We start from the raw sequence: 17,939 nt of genomic DNA, 5'->3' as shown, positions 1-17,939 counted from the left end.
GTCGGAACCTCGGGTGAGCGTAGACCGGCAGGCGTGGGCGGGGCGGGCGCTGGACGTGACGTTTCCGGAAACCCCGAGTGTCATCCGCGGGGAAAGGTGGGGAAGGGTCGCGGGCGGCGGTGGGGCGAGGGCCGTGAGCGTGGCCGGACCTGACGCGGAGCGGCCTCCGTGAGTGTGGGGCCTGCAGCCTTCTTCGCCCCCGCGCCCCCTGCGCGTCCCGCAGCGCGCGAGGCCCCTGACGGCTCGGTCCCCGCGGGCTGGCGCCTGACCAGCCAGGCCTCGGATGATTTTGCTCCAGGTTGGCCATTGGGGCTTGAGTGTCTTCGAGAAGGGCGCCTCAAGCAGTTGTCCAAAATTCCCTCTCTAGTGTGGATGCCCCTTCCGTCCCCGGCTGCGCCTCCTACTCCTTGTGTTTCCCCTCAGTCCTTCAGGCCACCCTTCCCGGCTCTTTGCGGTGCGCTTCTCTCTGGAGTGCCTGGCGCTCTGGTACCCGGTGCCGCTTGCTGGCCTCGGGACGGGGTTGCCTACCCGACCCATAAAATCTCTCCCGGAGAGGTGCTGAGATGCAGCGAGCATTTTGCGTTTCACTTACTTTAAAGGACGCTGGGCTGGGTTTACTTATTAGGCAGCCTAGGGAGGTTTCAGGTTGGCAAGAGGCTTTGTGGGAGAGGCAGGGCTACCGCACCCCTCGCACCCCTCGTAATCGCCACGGCGTCTGTGCCATCGGTCAAGGTGTCTTAGAGGGGACGCTTTGTGGACGAAATGTGACCAGAATGCTGCAGAGACCTAAAAATAGAATTGACTGAGAGGAGTCTCTCTTTGGGAAGGATTGGAACAGAAAACAGAAAAACAGTGGCTAGACAAATGAAACAGAAATGTGAGGACTCCTGGGCAGATTGGAATCCTGACTGAAACAAAAGATCTTTGGAGAGGAGTAAGGAAAACACAAGATGGGGCCAGTTGACACAGGGCCTTGAATTCCTGATGAATTCTACTATAGCTTATATATTCTAGAGCATGCTGGTTAGCGTGTATTCTGTAATTCACTATTCCAAATACTCAGATTTAAAAAAAAATTCTTTAATTTAAAAATTATTACTATTATTTAATTTTACCAGACAGACAGATGGAAAGGGAGAAAGCAAGCCACCAGGTCTAGGACTTGAACCAGTTGGCGGTGTGGGAGTCCAGCACCTGCCAACCCATAGATTCTTTTTGAAGATGATGAAGAGTGATGTTATCTGGTTGAAATTTGGATTCTGATTCTAAGCAATAATATCTACAAAGATTGTAGAATTATTGGAGTTTGGGAACCAGGGAAGGAAAATTCCCAGGTGGGTTTTTTTTTTTTTTTTTTTTTGCATTCCAACTTATCTTTGTACTCTTTTGTTTTCCAAAGAGTGCTTGGTCTTTGAGGATGAGTAAATCATTTTTCTCTAGATGTAGATTCTTTCCTGTGATAATGATGAATGATCTTGTAGACTAAATGGAATAGTGGCTTAGTGAGAAGAGAGAGGGATGATATGAACATTTATTGCCAGACCAGTTCCCCTAATTGAAATCGTGATCAGATATGGAAAAGTACACCACAGAAAGTATTATTTCCAGTCTAAATAAAAATGATCAGACTTTCAGTTAATGATCTTCGTGAAAGTTTGCCAGGCACTCTGTCAGGGGTGAATGGAAGTGGGTAGCAGGAAGGAGAAACAATGGAAAGAATATTAAATACTGTCCATGCCTTTATGGTGATGTGTGCAGGGCCGCTTAATGGCAGACAATGACTGACGGGAAAGGTAGACCTGAATGTAGCCTGTAATTGTTTTACTCCTCCTCCTACGTAATTATGGAACAGGGGCTGTCGGTGGGATTTTGAATTGGCCAGTCCTCTCATTGTGGTGCTTTCAGTGACTTTGAGGTTCTCAGTCTTCTTGTAGGAAAGCGGCTTCATCTGATATGAGCCATGGCACATTGCATTTTTCTCTACTTTCCTCTTAGGTAGAGATTTGTGAGAGAAACAAGCCCTGTGCTAGATAATGCTGGATGAATGGTGGTCATGGTGCTGATGCCATCTGTTTTCTTTTTTCCAACCCAGAACTTGGTCCTGATGTCTGATCATGGAGATGTGAGCCTCCCACCCGAAGACCGGGTGAGGGCTCTCTCCCAGCTGGGGAGTGTGGTGGAGGTGAATGAAGACATTCCACCCCGGCGGTACTTCCGCTCTGGAGTTGAGATGATTCGAATGGCATCCATTTACTCTGAGGAAGGCAACATCGAACGTGCTTTCATCCTCTATAACAAGTATATCACGTAAGACACCTACAGCTTCCTTTTTCTTTTCTGGGGACTTGCACTCACTTATTCTGCTCAGAAATGCTAAAAACTAGAGAACTTGGCAACATCACCAGCATTAATCATTTTGCTGGCAGCTCCTACGTATTGGCTGTCCTTGCCATTCAGAGACATGAGTACTAAAGGTGTTGTTTTCATGACTCAGTCATTTCATGAGTAAGAGACTTAGATCTTTGGTCTGTGCCCACATGGCCCAGCTGTTTGACAAAAGAGTTGGTTAAACAAGATATGGTACGTACCAATGAATGCTTTTGCTGTCCTATTAAGGCAGCCAGTCATAGGATTATTGTTATGGTCTGACAGAGCCCATATTCTTCACCTCTACTGGTTTTGTAGCAATTTCAGTGATACATAATAGAAGAATGTTTTCTTCTTAACCTTTATCATAATCATCAAATCACTATTACACATCATCAAATACATGTTGACCACCTCCACTTTATGTAGTTCACCATAATAAAAACCTTTCTCGTATTACCTGTCATCTGAGGGAGAAAGCATAACTAGATTTCAGTACTGTCAACAAGGGACATTCCTAAAGCCCCAGTGACAATGACATGATATGTAATTTAGGAAGAGAATAATGTTAAAGGTCTCACTTGTCATTTCTCGTCTTGTCTTTTTGTATTACTCGGACCTTTAAAACAATAATTCCAATGCATTTGTGTGGCTCTTAATCATTTCTGGGGTATTTTACCTGCATGGTTTAGTTTGAGCTTCATAGCTCTGTATAGTGAGGAGGGCATGTCATCCTCCCAGTCTATACGTAAAAGAATCAAACTCAGGGCGCAGCTCTAGCTCAGGTTCTACAGCTTGGAGTGACAGAGCTCAGGTTTTATAGCTCCTAATTCAGGATTCATTCTACAGCATAGGTCCGATTCCTTTCATTTTTCGTTTAATAGTGTTCTAGGAGTTGAAGGTGGTCGGATGAGATCATAGTCATGAGCTGCACTGACTGTTTTCTGTTTACTTTTTTTTTTTTTTACATAGGTTTTTGCCTTAGGGCACACATGCTCACTGGAAAGACAGAGACAGTGAGAGGGAAAGTGACAAATCATACCCCCCCCCCCCACCACCAGTGGGAATAGCCAAGCTGGAGTCCCTTCACTCTCCTTTTGGGATCTTGGCATGCATGCACATGTACCCTGAATGATTTTCTTTTCTTTTCTTTTCTTTTCTTTTCTTTTCTTTTCTTTTCTTTTCTTTTCTTTACTTTACTTTACTTTACTTTTCTTTTGAGAGGTTTTTGGTATAGGGTGTGTCACTCACCAGAAAGACAGAGAGGGACAGAGAGACAGAAAGTGAGTCTAAGCCACTGGGTCCAGGACTTGAACCGCAGTCGACTACATGGGAGTCCAGCAACATAACATAGCCATTGTGCCAACTGCTGGTCCCAGAGTCCTGAATGATTTTCAAGCCACCAGATTCAGGATTCAAACCATGGTCGGCCATGTGGGAGTTCAGCGATGTAACCACTATGCATGCCATCTGCTGATCCTGGTTACTTTTTATTTTTTGGAGAGATTTTTGCTATAGGGTGCATATGCTTGCCAGAAAGACAGAGACAGAGAGATAGAAAGCGAGAAATCACCCCCCGGGGTGGATGGTCACACCATAATCCCTTCTTCTCCATTCTCCTCTTGGGATCTTGGGCATGCACGCACACGTGCCCGGCTTGAGTTTAAGCCACTGGGTCTATGACTCGAACTGCAGTTGACTACATGGGAGTTCAGTGACATAGCCATTACGCTAACTGTTGGTCCCAGGTTACTTTTTATTTTTGTATTTTGAGTAACATACCCATGTTACAGAATTCAGAAGGCACAAATGAGTTTAAATAATTAAAAGTAAAATTTCCTACTCACTTTTTTCCCTCAAACCTTCAGTTTCTTCTTCTATGATAGTAACTCTTACTAGTTTCTACTACATATCAATTTTATCATATATCATATCATATATCAATTTGATCATATATCCCCATAAAGCAAGGTTTCTCAACTTTTGTACCATTGACCTTTTGGACTGACCTTTTATTGTGGGAGCTGTGTTTGCGTTGTAAGGTGTTTAGCAACATCCCTGGGCCTACCCACTGAATGTCAGTAGTGCCCCCTCCACCCATTCGTGACAACCAAAAATATCTCTAGATATTGCCTAATGTTCTCTGAAGGGCAACAGTGCCCCTGGTTGAGAGCCAGTCTCTAATGAACAGAATGTGAAAGACTAGACTGTCTAGGATTCATACTGTAATTTTAAAGTGGAGAAAAAAGATGACTGGTTTTTTGTTTGTTTTGCTATAGGGTGCATGTGCTTCCCAGGAAGAGGGAGAGAAAGAAAGAAAGTGAGATAGAGAGAGAAAGAAAGTGAGAAATCGTCCCCAAAAGGGGTTGGCCATGCCACATTCCCTTCTCTTCAGGATTCTAGAACAGTAAGCACCTGCACCCAGCATGTTTTTCAAACCACTAGGTCTGGGACTTGAACCACACGGTTGGTCATGTGGGATCCAGCTGCTTTAACCACCATGCAATCATCTGGCCTGTACTTTTTTTTTTTGGAGAAGTTTTTGCAGTAGGGTGCGTGTGCTCGCCAGAAAAACAGAGAGAGGCAGAGAGACAGAAAGCGAGGAATCACCCCTCAGGGAGGATGGCCACGCCGCAATCCCTTTTCCTCCATTCTCCTTTCAGGGTCTTGGGCACACATACCTGATGTGATTTTCAAGCTTCTGGGTCCAGGATGCAAACCATGTGGGAGTTCAACAGTGTAACCACTACACCATCTGCTGCCCCATGTTTTGTATTAAACAAACAAACAAACAAACAAACAATCTGCTAGAGGGCGGTTGTGCTTGCCAGAGACACAGGAAGAGAAGAAAGTAAGAAAGCACTCCTCATGGAAGATGGTCACACCTCAGTCCCATCTCCATTTCCTCTTTTGGAATTTTGGGCATACACACATGTGCCAGACATGTCTTTATATTTTTCAAGCTGCAGGGTCTGGGACTTAAACTGTGCAGTTAGCCAAATGGGATCCTGCCACCTTAACAGCCATGTCACTGACTGGACCAATCTTTTGTAATTTATGTTATATCTTTTTTTTTTTTAATTAGCTCCTACTTTTTAAAAATTTAATTCCATTTGTTATTATTATTTATTTGACCAGTCAGAGTCAGAAAGAGAAAGGGAAAGTGATAAAGCAAACCACAAGGTCCGTTGCTCGAACTGTAGTCGGCTGTGTGGGAATCTAGCATGTATAGCCACCACGTCACCTGCCAGCCCCATTTATGTTATATCTTTAAAAAAATTATTCTGAGGGACCAGCAGTTAGCATAATGGCTATGTCGCTGGACTCCCACGTAGTCGACCGCAGTTCGCGTCCCGGACACGTGTGTGTGCGTGCCCAAGATTGCGGCGTGACCATCCCCCCTGGGGGGTGATTTCTCGCTTTCTGTCTCTCTGTTTCTCTCTGTCTGTCTGGCGAGCACACACGCCCTATAGCGAAAAAAAACCTCTCCAAAAAAAAAAAAAAAATTATTCTGAGAAGGGCCCCATGGGCTTCACTGGATGTCAGAAGGATCCATGACATATTAAAGGGTCAAGAATCCTTGATAACAAAGAGAGACAGAGCCTAGGACTGAGCTCCAGTGCTGATTAGTGGAGGGAGAGCCAACGCAGAAGACTTTGAAGGGAGACTGGAGAGGCAGGAGGATATTCAGGAAAGAGCGGTGGTATGGGAACCAAAACAGATCAGCGTTTGAAAGAGAGTGACCTGCTGTGTTAGGTGGAAAAGATAGAATAGTGGCCTTTGGTTTGGTAACATAATGTTGTTAGTGACCTTAGTAAGCAATCTTACTAAAAGCATTAAAGAGACACCAAATTAGATTGGGTGGAAAGGTGAATGGATATTAAGAAAGTGGAGGCAGTGCATATGGACCGTATGTTAGCAAAATTTTCTGAATAACCAGGTAGTAGAACTTCTTGGTTTTTGCAGGCCACTTGATTTCTGTCACAACTTATGCTTTGTTGTGTGAAAGCAGCTATAGACAACTCACGAATGAATGGATGTGGCTGGTTCTAGTGAAGCTTTATTTACAAATAGAGTGCAGGGCCGGCAGGTGGTATGGTGGTTAAGGGTGCTGGACTCCCACGTGGCCAACCATGGTTTGAGTCCCAGATCTGGCAGCTTGCTTTTGCACTTTCCCTCTCTCTCTCTGTCCCTCCCTTGCTCTGTCCCTCTCTGGTCAAATTAAAAGAAAAAAGAGGGAGAGAGAGAAAGAAAAGTTAAATAAAATAATTCTTAAAACAACAACAACAGGGACCAGCAGTTAGCATAATGGCTATGTCGTTGGACTCCCATGTAGTCTACCGCGGTTCGCGTCCTGGACCTGGTGGCTTAAAACTCACGCTGGGTGCGTGTGCGTGCATGCCCAAGATCCCAAGAGGAGAATGGAGAAGGGATTGCTGCGTGGCCATCCCCCTGGGGGATGATTTCTCGCTTCCTGTCTCTCTGTCTCTCTGTCTATCTGGCAAGCATACGTGCCCTATAGCAAAAACCTCTCAAAAAAAAAAAAAAAACAGCAACAACAAAACAGAGTACTAGCTGGATTTGGCCTGATAGCTATAGAAAGAGAGAGAGAGAGAGAGTGTTAAATTAAATGATTCTTAAAAACAAAACAAAACAAAAAACCATAGTGCTAACTGGATTTGCCTTGATAGCTGTAGTTGGCCAAACCCTGGTAGATGCAACTCTTTGGAGAAGTTTGGCTGGGAAGGAAAGTAGAGAAATGGAGTAGTAGTTAAAAGGCGACAGGCAGAGTACGGATGTATGTGTGAATGTGTCATTATTATTAACTTTAGGTTTTTGCCATACAGTGCTTGTGCTCACTGGAGAGAGACACACAGATACAGAAAGAGGGAAGTGAGAAATTACCCACCAGGGGGGCCAGCCACACCACAATCCCTGCTCCTCCAATCTCCTCTCAGGCTTTTGGGCACATGTGCACATGTGCCTGGTATGAGTTTCAAGCTGCTGGGTCTGAGTCTCGAACCCCACTCAGCCATGTGGGAGTCCAGTGCCTTAACCACCACACCACCTGCTGACCTTGTGAATGTACTTTAAGAAGGGAGATTCTAGAGCATGTTTTTGCTGATGGATCCTGTGGAGGAGAGGCTGAAGGTCAGGTAGAGAGAGTTTAACTGTAGCAATAAACTCCTAAAAATGCAAGAAGGGATGGACATGTGTGTTTAAGAAATTGATTTTTCTAATGTGACTTGCTCTTACCATGAACGACATGAGTGTCAGTGTTAACAGCGAGACTGATGTGGGGCATCCGCCCCATGTATGTGGTATTCCACTTGCAGGAGCATTCAATATGACAAACGGGCCAGGAGCAGATTGGAAGGAGAGTGGGAGATTTAGCTTTTTAACATTGATTTGGGTGTTAATTTGGGATTTTGGGGGTATTGGCTTGTCTGAAGCCATAAATGTAGATACCTTCATTTTCCATGCAGCTCCCTTTAATGCCCTTATTCCGATGCTGTGAACTGACAAGCGTGGCAGTTACCACGAAGTTCTGGCTCAGTAATTCTCAGCCTTTTCTTTTTGGCATATTCCTGTTAGTAACAGTGGCCCACTTTGCCAGTTACTACAACTGAGGAGAGGGGCGAGAGGAAGGTAGTCATCTTCCTCAGCCCTCTTCTGCCTTTCCCACTATTGAGAATCATTATTCAGACCTTTTGTGGACACTTGAATCTAGCTTTTCAAAGGGCATGTTCTTTTTTCCTGGAGCAGTTCAGGCATCCTGATGATCTCAGGCATATTTCCCTCCTCGGTGGCTTTCCCTCCTGTAGGAATGCTTTGCCTTTTGCAGACCCCAGTATAGAAGAAAGATCTTCAGCATATTAAATCAGTACATATTTTCTTGATGAGCACAGACAATAAGGCAGGCCATGGCTTCTTTCACAGCTTTTTATGGTCATCCACTGGGGTATACAGAGGAGTTACAAGTATCCAGGCAATTTCAGTCTGCTATGTGAGCCTCCTGTAATGCAAACCCTCTTTCTGAAGATGAAATGTCACCTGTGTTAAAAATGTTTTTGAAGATTGGGGTTTAGAGATTAAAGAAGATTTCATTGTGATCATGCTTATTTTGCTGATGAACTTTTAAGATGTGAAGAAATGAGATGAGGGTTCTTTAATACACCCATGCTTAAAATTTCTGCTTGACTTTTTGATAAAGTTGTTTTTGTACAGAATTAACACTGTTCATGAAAACAAATTCTTTTTCAAGCACGACAAGGGAGATATTAATGTGAAAAGGAAATTTCCATCCACCAGCGATGACTGCTGTTAGGTTTCTTTTAAATACAAGACATGGTTTGTGCAAGCACATAGGGGCTCATGTGTGTATCTCTCTCCTTAAAGCAATTACAGGGTCGCTCGGTATATTCTTTTCTGCAGCTTGCTTTCTTAAGAGTAGTATTTTTCCATTTCATGTCATGCTGAGTCCTCTCATTCTGCCATGGGGCACTCCTTCTGCCAGGAGGAGTCTAATCCCTGAGCTCTTCATAGCTCACTGTCATTCAGTCCTTTTTCAGATGCTGCCTTTTAGTAACAATGCCATCCTTAGCTGCTCTAACATTTCAGCCCTGCCCTGTTGCTGTCTCACCTTCCTATTAATGACTTTTCTAGCACTGATCCTCTAACATATTTACTGTTTGGTTTGTCATCTGTTCCCTCGTTGTCATGTGTACTCTGTCGTGGGAAGGAGTTTTTGACTGCTGTTCACTGATGCATCCCCAGCCTTTGGAGCAATGCTTGACTCTGTAGTAGATGTTCAGTAAATATTTGTTGAATGAATGAGTGAATGATTATATTGTTTTCACATTTGGGTACATGATACTTCATTAGATAATTTGCTATTGATGAACATTTAGGTTGTCAGTTTTCTGTTCTTTTATAAGACAGTGCTATGCTGAATAGTCTTATATAAAAACCTTTGTACTGCTGTATAACGATCTCTAGGATGAATTCTCACAGATGGAGTTGTGAATTTAAAGGATATACTCATTTAAATTTTGAATAGTTAGCTTCTACCTTTCTCTCCTCTAAGAGAAAAGGTTGTATCTGGTTACAATCCTGCTAACAGTGTGTAAAGACACCTGTTTCCTTGCCCTTGCCCACACAAAGTGTAATCAGCCTTTAAGTCTTTGCCAGGCTGATAGATGAAAATGACATCTTAATTTGTATTTCTTTCATTATGAGAAAAGTTGAACACCACTTCATATATTTATCCACCTTTTGTATTTACTTTTCTGCTTATATTTCTTTTTCCACTGTTTGGTTAAGTTGTTTTGCTCGTATGTTTGCCAACACATCTTGGTTTGCTTTGGTGCTTTTCTTTTCTCTAGGTTGCAACCAGATATAACCCCAGAGAACAGTATACACCTGGGCCACTGCTATGCTATACCTAGGAAGTTTCTAGCCCTGGTGTCAGCATCTGCACCGCTTAATCTTGCTCACATTTTTTTATTAGTAAAGCAGTCATAGAAGCACATAGCAGATGTTGGTTATGTGCTAGACACTGTGCTCAGCATTTTATTTTTATCTCTTTTAGTGTCAAAGAAAGCTTATCAGGGAGGACTAGCTTGTCTCCATCTATATAATGTGTGTGTGTGTGTGTGTGTGTGTGTGTGTGTGTGTGTGTATGCATGTGTATAAATTGGCACAGCCTGCACATGTGTCTAAGATCCTAATGAGCTGGAGGGCTGGGGAAAGAGGGTTACAACATGGAGAGACTGTGTTTGTGTTAAGGGTGCTTCCCTCTCCCGTGAGCACATATGTGCTCTCTATCATGAATAAAATAAATAAGCTTAAAAAAAAAAAAGAAAGAAAGAACCCCGAGAGGAAGTGACTTGCCCAAGGTCATAGCTAGTAAATAGCAAAGTCAGGATTTGAAACCAGGCAGCGAGGCTCCAGAGACTGCCTTCTAACCACTAAGGTCTATTGCTTCCAGAGTAGAGATGGGTTATGCGACCCCCTGTCTGCTTTTCTTTTTGGAGAGGTTTTTGCTACAGGGCGCGTGCGCTCGCCAGACAGACAGAGAAACAGAGAGACAGAAAGTGAGAAATCACCCCCCAGGGGGGATGGTCACGCCGCAATCCCTTCTCCTCCATTCTCTTGGGATCTTGGGCATGCACGCACACGTGCCCAGCGTGAGTTTTAAGCTACCAGGTCCAGGACGCGAACCGCGGTCGACTACGTGGGAGTCCAGCGACATAGCCATTACACTAACTGCTGGTCTCCCATACCCCCACCCCCCGTCTGCTTTCAAGAGACCTTTCTGCCCGTTGTCCTCATTCAGAAAATCGGCCATAGTTGTTAAAACAAGGCAAAGGTATTCTTGCACAGTTCTGCGAATTTTATCTTTACTTGCAAACTGGAGTCCAACACATGGTTAAAGTCAAAATAAAAAGGCATATGGTGGAAGATTGTATTCCCATTTTTGTCTTACCCACTCTATTTTCCATGCCTCCTACTGCTATTAGTTTCTTTGTATACTTCTCTGTTTTTTTATGTACTTATAAGCAAAATATAAAATATATATACATATATGATATAACTATGAAATGATCTTCAAAGAGCCCATGGAAAAATATATATTATGGTAAAACTATCCATGGGTTTCAACTTTTTTTCACCAAAATAAACCAGTACTTTAATTCTACTCTCCACAAACTTTTTGAAGTTCCCATAATGTTCCCCTTTTTTCACAAAAAAATAGTGTAATATATTTACATTTTTACACTGTTTTTCATTCAACTTATCCAAAGGTTATAAACCATCAGGTTTTTTGTTTGTTTTTTAGTTTTTGCTGTAGGGTGCATGTGCTTGCCAGAAAGACAGAGAGGGAGAAAGTGAGAAATTACCTCCCAGGGGGATGGCTATGCCACAGTCCCTTCTCTGTTCTCCTCTCGGGATTTTGGGCGCACACACGTATGTGCCTAGCATGTTTCTCAAGCCTCCTGAGTCCAGGACTTAAACCATGCAGTTTACCATGTGGCATCCATCTGTCTTAACTAACATGCCCCCTGCCAAACCCAGATTTTTTTTTGAGAGAGAGATTTTTTGCCATAGGGTGTGTATGTTCACCTGAGAGAGAAACAGAAAGCAAGAATTCCTCCCCCGGGAAGATGGCCACACCATAATTCCTTCTTCTCCATTCTCCTCTCAGGATTTTGGGCAACATGCACACGCTTCCAGCGTAAGTTTTAAGCTGCTGGGTCTGGGACTCAAACCGCAGTCAATTACATGAGAGTCAAGTGATGTAACCACTATGCCATCTGCTGGTTCCCCAATTTTTAAAAAATTTGTCAGAGGGTACTTGCATTCACCAGAGAGACACAGAGCGCGAAAGCAGTCCCCATAGCATGTAGTCACACTGCAACCCCTTCTCCATCTCCCTCCTTCAGGGATTTTGGATGCACATGCTCGTGCACTCAGCATGGTTTTCAAGCTACCAAGTTCAAGACTCGAACCACAGGGTCAACCATGTGGCATTTAGCTGCCTTAACCACCAGGCCACAGGCTGGCCCGGATATTTATTGAATCCTTCTTTATGCAGGGGTCTATGCTGGCTTTAGAGGAGTATTCTGAGGTATGAAACAGGAATCTTTGGCCCCAGGAAGTTTACAGTCTAGTTATGTGATGAGGGCCAAGTGAACATAAAGAGTGGTGTTTATATGACATGGTGCTTTCTTGGCTGATTCAGGCCTCAACACAAAGGTAGTAAATATATACCTTGGTCTTTGGGGCCAAAGTGAGGGATCTCCCAGATTATAAGTCTCTATTATTTTGTTTATTTTCATATCTTCTTAACAACTTTATGGTTTTAACAAATGAGTCTCTACTTGTTTTAAATATATACGTCAAGGAAACTGTTTGATATCTTTTTCATGAAACCCAAGAGTATTAAAACCATTTTGATTTTAGAACTCATCCCTGCCTGGGAGCTTTGTCAAGTTGGATTGAAATGAAATTTTCATATGCCTAATACAGAACAAAAGAAGAAGGCCTTATTGATAGCGGGTTTGTGTTGGTAGAGATTAGCTTTTGTTGATTTTATTTTATTGATTATCATTATTTTATTTTATTTTTAAGTTGACTAGAGAGAGAGGGAAAGTGAGAAAGTAAGCTGCTGGGTCTGAGACTCAAGCCTTGGTCAGCCACGTGGGAGTCCGTTGCCTTAACCACCATGCCACCTGCTGGCCCCAGAGAGCAACTTTTTCCCTAATTCAGGCTTTCTTTTCATTCACTCCTACCCCATAGGCAGAAAGTGGAAGCATTTATCCCATCTGCTATGTAGTATTTTAAGTCCGTGAGCATGCTACCATAAATTTTATTTTGGTTTGGATTTCAGTTTCTGTGTATTACAACTTAGTTCCATTAAAAGACATTTTTGCAAATGACTGTCATGGTGGAATTGTAGCATATCACAAACATTAAAAAAAAAAAAAAAAAGCCTTTGTTTGGACTTCCTCCAGCAGTTCCAGGCATCTAGGAGCCATGCACAGGCAGTGTGCTATAGTCGTTGACAGAGGAGACTTGAGCCAGCCCACTAGGGTTGAGATTCTCTTTTTTTAATTTCACATGTTCTTTAATTTTTTAAAGGATTACTTATTTATTTATGTATGTATTTTTAAAATTTGACCGGAGAGAGACACAGATAAAGAGAGAGGGGAAAATGAGAAAGAAAGCCACCAGGTCTGGGACTTGAGCTGTGGTCGGCCATGTGGGAGTGCCTAGCACCTTAACCATCACACCACCTGCTGGTCCCCTAGGGTTGAATTTCTAAGTCTGCCCCTTTCTTGCTGTGACAAATTACTAGACTTCTATTTGTTTTCAATACCTCCAAGTAGATACCATAAATGTTAGAGATCTGTGAATTAATTCAGTTTATTTTCCCCACTGAGCTATTTTATAGTAAGAACAAGAATTGAAAGAGAAAAATCTAGTATTTTATGTTTATCTTAGCATTTCTCACCAAAGATCATAATGCATTTTACATGTAAGTGCACATATCACATGCATATAACACATGCCCTCTCTAAGCATTCCCATGTTTAGTATGATACAAAAGAACATTCTTTGAAGGAATCTAGAAGAAGATAAAACACAAAGAAAAGGCCAAAGCAAAAGGTCGCACAAAGGCTAAGAGTAGTGATGGAACATGAGTTTCTCTTAGCCTTCGGCTGATGGCTGCCAAAGTGTTGTCTGGAAAATGCTTTGTGATAGAGTCCCTTTCCTCTGAAAGCCTGTCTACATAATAAGAAAAAGGTCTCTTTCTTTGGAGATACATTTACACACGGGATAAGCTCTTGATTGTCCTTTTTTGGTCATCCTTCTCATTGTATGATTCCATGGAATCCAGTGCTTGCTGCTGCATACCTGGCTTGGGAGACGTGAGAAAGACTGTCGCTCTGCACAGGAATAGAGGTGGGAGGGAGTGAATGTAGACTGTCTGGGTGTGCCTATTCTCCTTCGCTGAACTCTGGAAACCCTTCACGGAGTGGCTGCAGAAGGGACGCTTATTACTTCAGGGTCTTCAGGGCATTTGGACATTTCCTTTGCATTCTCATCTTTTTAACCTGTTCCCCTAGGCTCTTTATTGAGAAACTACCCAAACATCGAGATTACAAATTGGCTGACATTCCTGAAAAGAAAGACACAGTAAAGGTGGGTCCTCACTTTCTTTGTTGCCCATCTAAAAGCTTCAAACAGTACAGACTAACTCAAGATAAAAGTAGAAGTCTCAGCTCTTAAAATAAATAAATAAATAAATAAATAAGGTAGAGTTCTGCATCTGAGCATCATTCCTGCAATAGAAGATAGGGCCAGACCATTTTGCCGGAACACTAAGGCAGTAGCAGGTATGGTACAGTAGGGGGGAGATTTTAAATCATTTTTTGGAAACATTGTTGCCCTTGACAACTTATTTTAAATCTTCTTTTTATTGCTCTATGTAGCTAGCCTTGTTCTAATAGTCAGTTTTCTTTTCTGTACCTCAGAAATTAAAGGAGATTGCGTTTCCTAAAGCAGAAGAGCTGAAAGCAGAGCTGTTAAAACGATACACCAAAGAATATACAGAATACAATGAAGAAAAGGTCAGTGTATGACAGCAAAGGAAAGGGGAGGAAATTATTTTGGTTTCTTAGATTGTAGACTGTTATATGATATTTCAGCAGTTCATGTGATCTTCATATGGTATCTCACCTTTTTGGGGCAAAGGTCAGAAACTCAAAAAAGTAGAATACCAGTGATAGGCCAAGGTTTCTAACAGATTTAGCCTACTTGTCCATGATGGTGACTGGAAGGGCAAAATCAATTGCCTATCTGCCATATTTAGAGGGAGAACTTAAGAACAATGTAAGATCTCACCAAAACAGGTTTTTAGACCAAAGAACTTAGAGGAATGATTCATATTTGGTTGTTTCTGAAGCTGTTTCTAACAATTGATTTCTCAAGCTGTTTTCAAGTGATTCATGTCAGGAAGAGTTAAAGGATGTGGAGAAACTCCCAGGACACTGCCAGTGGTCTTGTGTCTGGCATCAATACATATTGCAAGCACTTGCATGTTATTGTGTAGCTATCTGCTAGGCTCTCTTTAGATTCTGATGTTGAAAATCAGTAGGGGTTCTGAGACATGATTCTTTTTTTTTTTTCTAAGTTTATTTCTTCCATGAGAGAGAGAGAAGAAGAGAGGCACTTCCAACAGGGTCTTCATGATGCAGCCCACCCCCAGCCTTACCTGGCCTAGATCACGGGCATGCACACATACTTTGTAGGGAAGACCCAGGACACTAACAGAAGACCTTTCCCATGTGGGTCAAGTTGCTTTACCATTGCGCCCCACTGCACCACCACCTCCCTACAGGTGTACATTTCTTTTTTTTTAAAAAGAATTATTTATTCAACTTTTAATTTATTTGTTTATTTTAATTTGACCAGAGATAGACACAGAGAGAGAGAGAGAGAGAGAGAGGGAAAGTGAGAAAGCAAACCACCAGATCTGGGACGTGAACCATGGTCAGCCATATGGGCATATCCAGCGCTTTAACCACCATGCCACCTGCTGGCCCTGACAGATGTATATTTCTAAGGTACCAAGTAATTAAAAATAACCTCCCTCAAAGAGGTGGCATGGAGGGTAAGGTGCTGGATCCCACATAACCAACTACACAATTCAAGTCCTATACTCAGCAGCTTGAAAAATAACATTAAGAACATATGTGTGCATGCCCAAAATCCTGAGAGGAGAGTGGAAAAGGCACTGAAGCATGGCCATCCACCTAGGGAAGTGATTTCTCACTTTTCCTGTCTCTCTGGTGTATACGCATGCCCTGTAGCAAAACTTTTTTAAAAGGGGGGGGGGCTACTATGTATTGAATGGATCACCAGAAACATTTTAGAGGCTTTATTTAGGGTTAAAATTCTGTAGAAGGGCCAGCAGATGATATGGTGGTTAAGGTGCTTGACTCCCACTTGGCCAGCTGCAGTTTGCGTCCTGGACCTGGTGGCTTGCTTTCTCACTTTCTTTCTCTCTCTTTCTGGTGAGCACACATGCCCTATAGCAAGCTTTAAAAAAGTGATCATAATAAATAAAAGAAATAATAATAAAAAGTGTTCAGTAGAAACCCCCAACATAGCATGTATAAGTTTGGATTTGGTTCAGTTTTGTAGCTTTACTTGGGATACAGAATATATACATGGTGTGGTTAGAGAATAAACCCTTCGTGATGCCAGATATGGGGTACAGACAGTGAGCTTCATCACGATCTCAGTACAGAAAAGCATGCACTGGGTGGAGTCCCTGGGGAAGGGACTGAGAGGATTTGGGCTTTAACCAGCCTTGAACACAGGGATATGGCGGTAAGATAGAAAGGAGTGGTGACTCTTCCAGAGGTGTAGAGGTGCCAGGAAAGCAGAAATTATGTGTTGGGAAATCAGGTTGGAGGAGAAGTACATTTCAGAAATCTCCCTCTTGAAAAACCTTGTTCTCCTGAGATGTGACATCAACCTGAGGCATAAAGTGTTTCTCTAAATCCTTTTTCTTCTTCATAGAAGAAAGAGGCAGAGGAATTTGCCCGGAACATGGCCATCCAGCAAGAGCTGGAGAAGGAAAGACAGAGGGTGGCACAACAGAAACAGCAACAATTGGAACAGGAGCAGTTCCATGCCTTTGAGGAGATGATCCGGAACCAGGAGCTAGAGAAAGAACGACTGAAAATTGTACAGGAGTTTGGGAAGGTGGACCCTGGCCTGGGCGGCCCGCTGGTACCTGACTTGGAAAAGCCCTCCTCAGACGTGTTCCCCACCTCACCTGTCTCAGCCACACAGCCTTCAGACTGTAACACGACTCCGAGGCCGGCTAAGCCCCCTGTGGTGGACAGGTCTTTGAAACCTGGAGCACTGAGCAACTCAGAAAGTAGTGAGTCTATTCACTGGTGCCCTCTTCCATCTCAGTTGCAGCCAAACAGAGCAGCAGTCCATGGAACTGAGCCTGAGCATACCTCTGTGATCCTGCGTATTAGGCCTTGGTCACAGAAACCCAGTCAGTAATCGTATCCGTACTGTGTCCTATCACACTGGCTAAGTCATAAATGGGGACTTTGCTTAAACCATACAGTTTACTTGGAGACAAGGTCAATTTTCTTTTTTTAAAGAATTATTTAATTAAATTAATTAATTGATTATTATTTTTTTAGTTTGACCAGAGAGAGAAAGAGAGAGAGCAAGGCTCTAGGTCAAGGACTCAAACTATAGCCTCGTACTGTGTCCTATCACACTGGCTAAGTCATAAATGGGGACTTTGCTTAAACCATACAGTTTACTTGGAGACAAGGTCAATTTTCTTTTTTTAAAGAATTATTTAATTAAATTAATTAATTGATTATTATTTTTTTAGTTTGACCAGAGAGAGAAAGAGAGAGAGCAAGGCTCTAGGTCAAGGACTCAAACTATAGCCTGCCATATGGGAGTCCAGTACCTCAACCACCATACCACCTGCTGAAGAGCTAATACTGTCCTCAGCTTATTTATTTATTTATTGGTTTTGGCCATAAGGTTTAAATATATATATATATATATAAACATATGACTATTATATTACATAAATACTGGAGGGAGATAGAGAGAAACAGTGAGAGAGAAAGGGAGAAATCAGATTCAGGGGAGAAGCCATGTTGCAGTCTCTTCATTCAGCTCTTGGGATTTTGAGCACACACACACACATGTACCTGGCATGATATTCAGGCCTCAAGGTCTAAAACTAGAACTGCAGTTGGCCATGTGGAAGTCTAACACCTTAACCACCATGTCACTTGCTGGCCCCACTTTCGTCAACTTTTTAATTAATTAATTAATTTATTTATTTATTTATTTTTAGAGGTTTTTTGCTATAGGGTGCCTGTGCTCACCAGAGAGACAGAAAGAGACAGAGACAGAAAGAGACAGAGACAGGGACCAGCAGTTAGCGTAATGGCTATGTTGCTGGATTCCCATGTAGTCGACTGCGGTTCGAGTCCCTGACCCGGTGTTTT

General features: G+C 42.8%; 1 protein-coding gene across 3 annotated transcripts in view; it reads left to right on the top strand.

Annotated features, from left to right (window-relative positions):
• Nucleotides 1–22: 22 nt before the first annotated feature.
• Nucleotides 23–17,939, top strand: part of STAMBP (STAM binding protein) — a 31,753-nt gene continuing 13,836 nt past the window's right edge. The window contains exons 1-5 of one of the 3 annotated variants that reach the window (XM_006151241.2): nt 23–96; nt 2,093–2,307; nt 14,001–14,076; nt 14,409–14,504; nt 16,462–16,828. In XM_006151241.2, coding sequence (XP_006151303.1) covers nt 2,105–2,307; nt 14,001–14,076; nt 14,409–14,504; nt 16,462–16,828 — 742 coding nt within the window. In that variant the 5' untranslated portion in view covers nt 23–96; nt 2,093–2,104. Of the gene's footprint in view, nt 299–2,092; nt 2,308–14,000; nt 14,077–14,408; nt 14,505–16,461; nt 16,829–17,939 lie in introns of all 3 variants that reach the window. The other 2 variants (XM_006151242.3, XM_006151240.3) reach the window with 2 other exon arrangements.

The sequence above is a fragment of the Tupaia chinensis genome, unplaced genomic scaffold (assembly GCF_000334495.1).
Source record: "Tupaia chinensis unplaced genomic scaffold, TupChi_1.0 Scaffold000316_1, whole genome shotgun sequence".
Taxonomy (NCBI): domain Eukaryota; kingdom Metazoa; phylum Chordata; class Mammalia; order Scandentia; family Tupaiidae; genus Tupaia; species Tupaia belangeri.
The sequence above is the reverse complement of the archived record's forward strand: the minus strand, read 5'-3'. Positions and strand labels throughout refer to the sequence as shown.